The sequence below is a fragment of the Salmo salar genome, chromosome ssa25 (genome assembly GCF_905237065.1).
Source record: "Salmo salar chromosome ssa25, Ssal_v3.1, whole genome shotgun sequence".
Lineage (NCBI taxonomy): Eukaryota > Metazoa > Chordata > Actinopteri > Salmoniformes > Salmonidae > Salmo > Salmo salar.
The window spans coordinates 12,158,945-12,171,419 of NC_059466.1; the positions used below are offsets into that span (position 1 = coordinate 12,158,945).

Genomic DNA, 12,475 nt, shown 5'->3' on the forward strand with positions numbered 1-12,475 from the left:
TTTTTTTGCATGAATGTAAATTGTACGTTATTTCACTGTAATCCCAGCCTAACTGGTAACACCGTATTACTGCTTAGCCTGAACAAACAAACAAAATATTCCATAAGACATACCGAGAAAGAATTTGGTCAAAATGTACACTATATTTACAGGAGAGCAACAATTCACTCAATTAATTTGGGATGAAATCATTTCATTTAGATGCACCTGTAGACTATTTGTAAAGGAAACTCAATTATGAGAAATTGTTTCGCAAGAAAAAATGATTTAAAAGTTTTATTTGTAAACATTAAATATCTCTTTCTCTCTAAACGTTTGGAATTCGGCACCGAATGCATTGCAGTAGCCTACTCAAACACACCATGAAGGCAAAGGATGTACCGCACACTTATTTATCTTTTATATAGGACGAATTGTTCATTTTCTAACGTGTGAAATTATAACTATCTAGACGTCTATAAGACATAAAACATAGACAACGTGCTCAGCATGAAATATGATGGTTTGAAATCATTTAAACTGCTCCATGCTTAATGTAGCTTTTTGGCAATAAAATCATAAATATAGAAACGTTTATATTCAACAGCAACGATACTTACAACACATACAAACAAGGAATGTCTGACAGTTTTACAAACACCATGGGTCCCTCTTTATCTATACAGATGGAGATACTTGTTCACATATGCGTCATACATAAAAGGTGTGCCAGTACTACGAATCTTTATAAAAATCTAGCAGACTACATAGTGTCCGGTATATAATATAGACATCTCTTCGACAGCAAGTGCCTATAAAACCTACAACATGCGTCGTCTTTTCGAAATACTTCCATACCTCTTGGGATCCTGACAGAAACACATATAGGCACAAGTCATAAAAGAAAAATGGCATTTTGTCATTAACGAACTTTTTTACACGTGTTATAAATTGACGCATTGGACGCATCACATAATCTATCATATATGTGCATATATATAAATGAAATATATTACATATCAGTATGCGTTATCAATGGAACAGATGTTTGGTCAACAACAAGGAATAGGCTAAGAGTTGCAAGAAAGTTTTTTTTAACATGGTCGGTGAATTGGCCTTGGAGACTTTCCCCGAATGGCTATACTGGGGATTAGGCCTATACAAAAAATCAAACATCAGTGGGTTTTCTGAGGCCAATTTTTTTCTCACTCTTCTTTGTATCTATTTCATGGATCCTTGATCAAAATGTAGGGGATTGTACTAGGGAGCTTGGAAATATTCAGAGTTAAAATCTAAAAAAAGGTGTTAGGCTGACTCAAACAGAGTCTGTGGAAGTTCTTTGAGGTCTCATTAAAAGTCCGTTTTAAAGTCCATTTAAAAAGGTAGAGTGTCGAGGAAAAGTTTGTCAATTATTGCTGGCGGAGGAACCAAGTCTTCGAGTTTTAAGTAGAAGATACGCTGCAGACCTTGTGTACAGAGCGTGCGAAGTTCAGGGAGCTTTCCCAAAAGTTTTGACAAGTAGTTCGGACGATTCAAGCCTCCGCCATTGAATGTCACTTGGTCTTTGAGGCAGTTCACTATCTTGTTTTGAAGTTCTTCAACCCTCTTGGGTTCCTTAAGCCCATGCCTCTCTGTAACATGAAAATAATAAAACATAATTACCAAAAGGTGAATATAAGAAATTAATTTAAACAGTCTAACACTTGGGAGAGGGATTAAATTGAAATATTTCCTATATTTGCTCACCTGTTACCATAGCAAGAGCGGCGATGCAGGAGAACGCTGATATGTCGATGTTCATGCTCTGCAGGTTAGAGGAAAACTCCACAATCGAGTCTATCCATTCCCCAAACCCTCGGACGCACTGCAGCCTGTGCAAGACCACCCCGTTGCAAAAAATGAGTTTGCCTTCCACTGGGTTGGACCTGCAATTAATAACAAAGTGTCATTAATTACTTTGAGCAATAAATGGGGATTTAAGAGGCTCCTAATTATTGGGTAGCTAATAAAAACCAAAGCAACGGAGCTTGAAGGGGGGTGGATCTTTATTATAGTCGAGGTTATTTCATAATTACGAAGAGGCTTACCTGTATGCCAGCCGCAGAACAAAAAGTTCCAGAAAGGCTGATTCGAAGAGGAGATCTTGATCCTGCTTCGGAAGTTCAGAAAACCCAGGGATCTTCTCCGCCCAACCTCGGATAATCTCCATGGAACCCGTCAGGAGATCATAGAACTGCTGAATGTGCTGGGTGTCGTCTCCACTCATTTGGTAGTCAGGGTTAGCCTGAAACTGGAATTTAATTTCAACAGGGCTTAATGAGGTCCTTTTAAAATATATAACCCGTGAAATTGCAAAGCCTATTTCTAGGAGGGGAGTGCTTTCTTACTATTAAATTCATGTCTTCTATTTATTGAGTTCTCCGTTTCAAAGCGATTTACTTAAGTAAAATATGCCACCTTTAAAGACGGACAAAGTTTTGAATCCAGACCTGTCTTGCACACAACTTTTGAAGTCCATAAATTGTGTGACAAATGCACATCGAAACATGATCAAATAAATCCAGACATGGTTTGTTCAAACGTTGTATTTTCACTGTAATTATATTATAAATCAGCAACACAGTGTTTATGTTCATACACAATTTATTGAAGGGAAATAAATGGTAAACTCACTCTTGAATAGTCCAAGCCAGACATGGACGGGTTGGAATCGACATGGGACCTAACAAGGGCACTTATGAGACTGACAGGCGGCGAGGGTGGTGAGGCGTCTTGGGGACTTTTAGGTTTGGAGGGAAGACGGCCTCTTCGACCCTTTAGATTAGCAGTCCGGACAACTGTGTTAAAAGGAAGACAAGAGAAAATATAGAATTGTATTTAACTTTGATTGTTGTGCGTAAAGTTGAAACTTGCTTAACGCGCAAACTTTACGCGCAGGACCACAGGTGCTTTATGGCCATGCACGGACACAAACAATCAAAGTGAACACAGTATGTCCTTACCCTCTTTGACCATTCCGACAACCATGCACTTCTGGAAACGGCAGTATTGGCAACGGTTTCTTCGGCGTTTATCGACAGGACAATTTTTGTTCGCTAAACACACGTATTTAGCATTTTTCTGAACAGTGCGCTGCAAAGGTGAAGACAACAGGCGTTTAGCATGGACATCAGCGCCTGTACAATGAATACAAAGCTAGCACTCATTGAGCTGCGCTATATAGGATGATTGATATTGTAACAGCACTTCCATCCTTCCAGTTGTGGGCTGTTATATATGCGAGGAACCGAAGAGGTAGACATTCAGTAAATACAAATCCGTGGGCATTCATATTTTTACGGCCCTCTGAGACCACCTCTATTTAAAGAGGTAAGATTAGGCCATTGAACAGGGGTTCGAAATAAAGTGACCATTTAATTTTACCATGGGGAATATTGTGACACTTCCTAGTCCAGAGATGACTGTCATATCACAAAAAGAGCTCACAACACTGAGAGTTTTTAATGACTTGATGAAAATGATATCCACATTTTATTACAATTGTCATAATGGTTTACTAGGCATAATGGTTTACTAGGCATACTCCCAACACCAATAAGACGGGAAATATTAAAATAACAACACGACAATTGTCTGACAGAAAAACAACAGGCCTACCAATACGACAACTGTCTTACAAAAAATAACAGGCCGAATAATACAATTAATAATTGTAATAATTGAGTTGCATAATTCACAATCAACAAAAGCTTACCTTAAAAAATCCTTTGCAACCCTCGCAGGTTCTCACTCCATAATGCTGGCAAGCAGCGTTGTCCCCACACACTGCGCACAGACCCTCGTTTGACGGTGATCCGCGGGACGGGGGCGAATGAACTTGGCTGTCCATCAACTGGTGTCCATGGCCGAGCTGAAGGGAGTGAGGGAAGGCTAAGCCAGCCTGTTTCCTTAGAGCACTGGGTACCGCGAAACTCTGGCTGTCTAAGCCTCGGTGTGCCCCTGGGTTGTCGTGGTTCATGGAGACGTGCAGAGGACCATCGAATCGCATCTGGCAACTCGACACAGGGGTACCAGGAGGGGACTGTTTAAAGGAGAATAGTGATAGCCTTGACACCGGGTTTTTGCGCTGGTCTATCATATGAGAGGTCGCAGCAACATAGTTCTGGTGGAAACTGTGGAGGGACCCAGGGTCCTCCCACATGTGATTGGGCTGAACCTGGAAGTTTGGTGTGGTTGGGGCGTGAGGTGAGGAGGGTTTGAAGTAAATTGACCCGGAGTGGGCCATCATCTCTTCCGACTGAGGTGGCAAATGGCTCTGCTGATGATAGCTGTGCATCTGGACGTCCTCGACTTTGATGGAGGACTGCTCTCCAGAATGCGGCATTTGATAAAGACAGGGCGGTTTAACGTCGTAACTGGTGCTATAGTTGTCAATGAACGTGCTGAAACTAGGGAGAGAAGTAGTAGCTGTGATCTCAGTGTTGGTCAGGTCCATACTAAACTTAACAAACTCAGGTGTTAAGAAGTCGCAGCTGTATTCTCCAGCGGTGTGGTAGCTGTAGCTCTGAGAAGCGGGGCTGGCTCCTTGCGGTGATGACCCATACTGAGCTTGAACGCAGGGCATGGCTGAAAACGAAAGTGACATCATGTTGATGTTAAAATCCATTTACAAGCTACAAAGTATAGACATGCCATATAATGTACAACATAACAATAATTCTAAATCATTTTTGATCCGGATCTGATGTTATGTTCAGAGAACTTATTTAAATCGCATTGTTTTAAACGGGACAATTTCGGAATACTTCGGATCTATTCATAATCCTTCTTTATTATATACTGTACAATAAGCTCTCCTACCTTTCGTCTTGGGACTGTTTTTCGGTGACACTTGAAATGGACAATGTTGTCTGGAGGTGTATGGGGTCAGGATTCAAGAAAGCGTCTCTTTTCTGGAATCGTCCCCTAAAGAAATAATACATTTTACTTATATTCCCTTAGAAAACGCAATGCCATCAGAGAAGTCAATGTATACTCCGAGAATCCGTGAGAAACACGTTAAGCAATTAAGCACAATATCCCGACACGTTCACTATGCTTTTACTTATGCGAACCTCATTGCCTAGGCTATAGCCTAATTGACAAAGGTTAAATAATAAACCGCATGGATGAGCTTTAAAATCACACAGTGCTTCGCAGTTGCCCGTTATATGTCATACACACGCATGACATTTTGAATGAAGAATTTTGAAGTTTTGTCGCTGAACATCCACCCTCCACCGTATTGACGTCAATGACTTTCGCAACTTCTTTCCAAAGTAACGATGAACAATCAATGTAAAATGTAACAATTGTAAATCCATAAGTACCATTCCCAACGTGTAAAGTAACAACGCTCAACAGGACACAATTCCTGAGAAATAAACTGTTACAGAAAAACTCTTTCGATGCCTCCCAATCATTTCTACAAAGCAAGATGTCACAACTAAAAAGTCAGACACAACCCGCGTATTAAAATAAACATAACGCTTATTAAAATAAACCAACCTACCTTCTTTCACACCAGAAACGTGGTTGTCAATCCATGCATAAAGCATGTAGATAGTCTTCTTCAATTCTGTAAAAAGCTCCAACGTGTGAGCGAGAGTATAGCCTACAATACCAAGCAATCTATACGACTTCCTCAGAGCACTGCGCGCAATACAACCATCGACTACCCCGTCTGCCAATGTGCCTTTGTTTATGTGAGCTCTGGGCACCACAGCCCACGTGTTTCACATCCTAACGTCATCTGCGTCGCCGGTGACCTGCACCAATCTCTTTTGGAACATGGTCCAGTCAACACGCCGAGTCCGTTGCATAGCCTGTGTATATGTACACCTGAGACGGCTCTCCTTAGTGAATGTATACCATAAAATATATAGGAAAACATTATTGACATATGGAAAACGGGTTAATGAACAGAAATGTAAATATCTATATATAGTCAAGCAAAGCTTTACTGGGTCATTCTGTTTAGACTGAGTTCATCACCTGTTTGTGCTGCACATTATTCTCATCATTAGCTTCAACCAGCCAGGTGTAAAATCTTAGGTATTTCGTAGCCGCAGCCAGGTATTCAAAAGAGCCTAGGAACGACGCACAGCAGGTCACAGAGGTTTACACGAATTGTACAGGTAAAGCTCTGTTGAAATATGTAAGTACGCGTATAAGCCGTTTTTGAACACGAATAGCGTATATGCCTTATTTTTTTGCCAAGTGAAATATTTGCTCAACATTCGATAATGTTATAGTGGCAGTGATTTGTTCATCCATGCATGTCATAATCAGCCTAGTGGTGGCCTCCAGAGCGGTTCACCACTTTGTTTGGTTAGTGGGCGGTGGGTCAATATTATTCCTGGCTATCTTTAAACTCAAGTAGTTGATTTCAATTGGACTCCAGCAAATCCATAATCGCGTGAGTGTGTGGTCTACCTTTTTCACAAGCCGTCAGTCATGTTCTCTGCTGCTCACGAGCAGACTATAGAACCGTGGGCAGGGCTCATTATTAAGTGTGGAGAGCCAGTTGTCACGGGTGAGCCGATTTCACCGAGAAAGGGAAACGCAATAGGGAGATCACACGACGGCTTTGACAAACGACGGCTTTGACACAGTCAACAGACCTCCAGTAATAGTCTTGTCCCTACTGTTATTGTGCTGTAACAGTATTGCTGGTTTTTAGTTCAGACCTACTTGCATGTGTATCCACTACACAGTCTTTGAAAAAAGCTTCAGGGTATAACCAAGGGTTCTATTTCTTGTTTCAAATATGGCCCCCCTAAGGGTTCTATATAGAACCCCTTTGTGGAGTTCAGGGGGTCAGGGGTTCTTTGATCAGGGGTTCTTCTTCACTGAACCAACATTGGTTCCAAATCGAACCCATGGGTTCCATATAGGGTTCTATAGAAGAACCTTAAGGGGTGTCATATATGAAGCACACACGGAACCCTTTTTGGTTCTATCCAGAACCCTTTTTTCTAAGAGTGTAGGCCTATTCCACAACTGCTGATTTTGGTAGCATGGATCTGCCACTGAGGCTAAGGACAATAGGGCGTGAATATTCTGGCACAAACCTATGCAGCTTTGAGAGGGAAATTAGTAGGCTGTAGGCCAACAATTACATTGTCTTGTACTCACTAACACATAGCCTGTGTCTTCATCTAAGTCCATATTTCCATGGGATTATGAACGCACAGTCCATGATCAGTGAGCTCTGTTATAGTCATAACGTAGTTATAACTAATGGACAGTGGGGGGAGAACCCAAACAACACTTCCTGGTTGCACTCACCTCTAGAGGACACTATTGTTCATCACCCATAGATCATCCAATCCCTATTTACCACTGACTTGAGTGAACTAAGGCTACAACAGTACGCTTTAGGAGCATATAAAATCACCTATACCGACATGGAAAATCTAATGTTTTGTAAATGCAGACTTCACTGTATTCCTGCTCAGTGGAATTTCAAAAGTTATTAGCCACAGACCTCGATCCTGTATGAGTCTAGGTTAGTCAAGTAAATTGTTTTTTAAACCGTATTGTATTCGCAGGGAGTGCCTGGAAAAACTAGATGGTATCTATGTCTCATCCAATCTACCCTCTGAAAAAAGTAGATAGCCATAGTATGTGTTCAAAACAGAATAACAAAATACCTTCTATCTTTGTTGTAGGCCTAAAGGGCGTCAGGTACAGTGAATTACAGGTGTTCTTGTACGGTGAGTCAATTGCAAAGTTTCTCAAATGATCATATGCTCGGCATCCTATGACAGTTGGACCTTACAAAATGGGAACATTTCAGGTATTGCATATACCTACAGATACTCCCATATTATTAAGCAGTGTTGTTTTTTTAAATCAAGGAAACATTTTCCTTTTTTACCCAATGCCACGTAGTTTATTAGCCAGCACCATTATGTTACAACAACAAGCACGTTGTATTTTTCTAACAAGGATGAGTCCAACAACTTTATCCTGAAAGTCTCAGTTGTTACGGTACATTATTAGCCTACTGCTATTCTTTAATCTACTGTTATCCATTTACCAATTAAAGTTTCAAATGAAAATACAATTAGCAATTTAATTGCCCATTTTACTGTAGAATAACCAAGTACCTCATTTATATGCACAATTAATTGACAATCATTTGGACGTGGGGAGCTAATCATATATAATCAAATCAGAGCAAATATATTTTCTAAAAATGATAGCTATTAAGTCTGGGGTGGATGGAGTTTAGACTGACATTGCTAATCCTTGTCAAATGTGTGTGTGCGAGCGTGCACGCGTGGGTGTGTTCTGCCCCTAGACAGACTGTAAAAACAAAAAGTTGCTGTCCATGGTGCTGAAAAAAAGTGTGCGTTGTCATCCACAGTAAAACAAAAAAACAAAAAGAAGAGAGATCTGTCCAAGGTGCTGAAACAAGTGCTGTCCATGAGCCATCATCACTGCTTATCTGAAGGCTAGCCCTGACAAGGTCAACATCTGTTAAACGGGCCTCTGTCACAAATAGACCACCACGCATGGACATGGTCTTACTGTACAGTAGTCTACTTGCACACATAGAGGGTCGGTCTGAGGCAAGTGGTGTGCAGTTACTCTCCAATATAAAATAGGATCAATCATGATTGGACAACACTCTCTTATCTCTGTTTTGATTGGTTTACTGGGATGCTCATTATATGAATCTACTTCCTGGTTCGACTGCCAAGAGGTTGTTGCTAGCAACCAGTCACGTACTGGGCTCTGAAGTTGTTGTTTTCACGATTTGCAATCGTTGATCCTGGGGTCTGTGCAGGTTGATAGCTGCCAGAGACATCAGAAGAACTGTAAGTTCATTCATTTTTAGCACAAGACCCCCCCCATGGCATACACATACCAGCATACATAATCACTTGTCAGAATGCACCCAGAGATTCTGAACCATTTTCTTTGACATGCATTAGGAACCTATGGTTTTCTCTCCGTAACTCTAGCTAACCAGCTCAGCTAACTAACATTAGGCTACGAGGTGACAACTTTTGACTAAGTTGGTCAAGATGTCATTGCACTTACCGCTAACTTTAGCTAGGGACACTGTATTATTCGCTAGAGTAGAAATACTGCAAGCTACAGAAGCTGCCCTGCCCTGTCATAACAACCATGTCAGTGTCAGTGCTAAATATTAGCTAGATTAACCAGTTGTTTATTGTGGCTAGCTAGCTAGTAGACCACCATAGTAGACCACCAAAGCTAGCTAAATGGATAATGATAATACATAATTGCTTTACCATAGTAAATGTCCTAGCTAGTATGGAAATGCCTGCATTTCCCAGTGTCCACCCAGAATTATGCACAGGTCAGGGTGAAGGGAGATGTAGGCTAGCCGTAATTATATTGAAATCGTCTTTAGGGTACACAAGTTGCAACTTGCTCATGCAACTCACGAGTAGGTGCGTTCCACCAATTCTGTGTTTTTTTTAGAAGTGGTCAAAAAAACGTTTGATTTCACCACATTTTATCGTTCTGTCATAAAGAGCTCATATTCAACTTCATAAAAATAATTTTTCCCATCTCAAGAGGTTAAATTAAAAATATATACTACTCAACTAATCACATGAACTAAATAATTATCTTTAAAAATGACTTTGTAAAAGCAAGAAAATAACTAGGGCTTTATAATGATGGTATACAAAACTTGGAGAAATGTTGGCATTTATGGGGTTCAAATCTTCCTGAAAGTCACAGAGGATGCACTGAGGGACAAGTCAAAATGCAGAATTTTTACACTTTAGCAAGTCATTATTCATAATGAAAATCAGATTGATTGCATTCTCCATGTGATCTTTATTAAAGGGCACTTCATTGAATATAACAGGCGTTTAGAAAATTCAATACTGGCGCACAAATTCGACTTAAAATATCAAGGGATGCAAAAAAAAGAGGCACTCTTCTCATGGAACGACCCAGGTAACCTATTGATGTCTTAACCGTCACTGGACGTATTATCCTCTATCTGCCTTTCTTACTACAGTGCAACGTTCCAGGTCACGCTGTTTTAAATAAGATACAGGATTTGGTTGCATACTGATACATACATTTAGGCTAGTTTAGTAGCTCAGGGTTAAACATTTTCCACAGTAGCCTTTTTGATATATTTGTTGATAGAACTGACAAACTTCATCACACGAACTGTAAGGAATCTTAACATTCCCGAGCAGGCTCGCCCTAAAGGCGTTCCATTGCCCTACGTCTTCTTTCCATTTCTACATTCCCACTTTACAAGCTTAAATGTCTACTTAATATGCTTTAATGCGTGCTCTTTAGAGCCAAAGAGCACTTCATCACTTTAATACACTTTTAAATAACATACTGTTAACTAGCGATGCCTTATGGAACAGCTTGTCTTGCAGCTGGAAGGCGCCGCCATGGTATGATGGAGGTACCCGTTCACCATTCACAATGAGACAGTAAAAGGGGGACAGAGGCCTTTGCATAGCACTGCCTCTATATCAGTTACTGATGAATATTCATGAATCACAGTGTCATGACATGCCCTGTAATTGGCAGCAACATTAGTAATGACACTGCTGGTATCGAGGCCCTGCATATTCATGTCGTGCGGCAATATTTCCTAGTTGGGATGTTTTTCCCCCAAAATGTATTCTGAAGCTGCAGGTGGCCTTGATGCCACAATCAATTGCCTGTTGGATTGAAAATCAGGGAAACCAATAGTTCCTTTGTGAATCTTTTTGTTGATGATTAATCTAGCTAGCCTAATCATAGTGGAAGACAACAGGATCTAAATAGGCAAATTTAGGCCTACATCTCACTGTTTGCGCTTTGTATGAATTTAGGTCTAGCCTGTTTTAGGACAGTTTATTTACTTGTATTTCAAATTGACAGGGTTTGATTAGATGCGATTTCGTCTTACTCTCAAATCACGTCTCTGTTATTTAACTAGGCTAATTGTAATTGATCTATATTTGAACCAGAAATAGATGAAATCAGGAGGCAACACTGTATCTGACTCTGAGCCACTGCCTCTATTTACTGTTATTCCATCTTTGCTTCATAATTTGCTGTGTTTCCATTTCGGTCCTTCTAAAGTCTCCTAGAATGGATGAGGGAATTGGCTCAAGCTTTGCATAAGCTGCATGGCTTTCTCCTTGAGCAGCTGGATGGCAGGATTTTCTCGCCTCGTGCCTGCTGCACACTCCAACTTATGGTGCTGATGAGGAGGCTGTCTTGGCAACAGTTGAATAGGCCAGGCTCTGGTTGAAATCGATGGTATCAGGAAAAAGTTCCACACCAAACCACCACTGTTGGTCGGGGTAGAATAGCGACCACAACACTAGCGCCAATTTCCTAAACCTTCAGTAAACTGAACAAGCAATGAAAAAGGGGTAGGCTAATTCAAACTGCTTTCAGAGACAGATCACGATGATGATAATAGGCTAGGCCGATAATGACGTGTGTTTTTTATTTTTTCTTCTCGGTGAAAGTTGTATTTAGTCTTGCAGGAAGCATAGCGTTCCGAAAAGCAGTCAAAGGAACTGCTGTCATAGCAAGTGGAGGATTGGTAGCCTTTTATGGCCTTACACAGCTGACTGGACACAGAGAAAAACAGGTGAGGCTCTAGCGTCCACATCGTTGAAATGCTACAGTGAAACTTGAAAACTGCATGTCAGCCAAGTCAAATATGTGCAGAAACCAACTAGGCTTAGAGACCTTGGTTACTTTTTTGGTGATCTTGGTAATATTTGGCTTTGTAGACCTCAATTTAAATGGCTTGATGTATTAAGCCTATACAGTTTATGTTTAGAAATGATGAGATATCAGAAGATGGTTTGACAATGTTAATCCCATCCCTACAAAGACTTTGCTTGTTCTTTATTTGTTATAAATGCCATTTTGCTCATTGTCATCATCCCAAAGCATTAATGGGTAAGCAACTTCTAAAGCAGTTTATATACAATGTCACTCATTATGCAGGCTGCTAAGAAATTAGGCTAGTTCTTCACATCTCCTTACTGATGACCTTTGAGTGACCTTTGAGTGACCTCTTCTGCAGTGTTTTGTCTGTTTGTTCTGCTGTAGATAATCTGGCAATACTTAATGTTACTGTACCATACTATCAATAGTTTTAGTGTTTTTAGGCTAGCTTTTCATTATTAGTTTCTCTGCAATATATTTTTTGTACGGTACAAAGTTATCTTAACACATATGCATGTGGCATGCAGGTTTTATCATTAATCTCAAAAGACAATATTTGGAAATGGGGTGGGGTATAGGGTTTATTATGAATTAGCATGTGATTTATTATTCTTTATTCCTTGGCGGTGGCCGCCATTTTTTCCCACAGATAATACATGGTTAATTTTTTACAAAATCCATCATAAAGAATGTGAAGACATATGCATACTAATGAAGCACATTTATTCGCGTGCACTGTCCCCTGGAGTCATATGACAATGAA

General features: G+C 40.3%; 1 protein-coding gene across 2 annotated transcripts; it reads right to left on the minus strand.

Annotated features, from left to right (window-relative positions):
• Nucleotides 1-252: 252 nt before the first annotated feature.
• Nucleotides 253-5,704, minus strand: LOC106586168 (nuclear receptor subfamily 4 group A member 2). Of its 2 annotated transcripts, XM_014173101.2 has the most exons (8): nucleotides 5,531-5,704; nucleotides 4,840-4,944; nucleotides 3,734-4,605; nucleotides 2,982-3,111; nucleotides 2,653-2,816; nucleotides 2,067-2,269; nucleotides 1,726-1,904; nucleotides 253-1,610 (listed from the first exon to the last, which is right to left on the minus strand). In XM_014173101.2, the coding sequence occupies exons 3-8, from the start codon at nucleotides 4,601-4,603 to the stop codon at nucleotides 1,354-1,356; spliced, it is 1,803 nt and encodes a 600-aa protein (XP_014028576.1). In that variant the 5' UTR covers nucleotides 4,604-4,605; nucleotides 4,840-4,944; nucleotides 5,531-5,704; the 3' UTR covers nucleotides 253-1,353. The 2 variants fall into 2 exon arrangements, with proteins under 2 accessions (XP_014028576.1, XP_014028575.1); XM_014173100.2 differs by lacking the exon at nucleotides 4,840-4,944.
• Nucleotides 5,705-12,475: the final 6,771 nt, after the last annotated feature.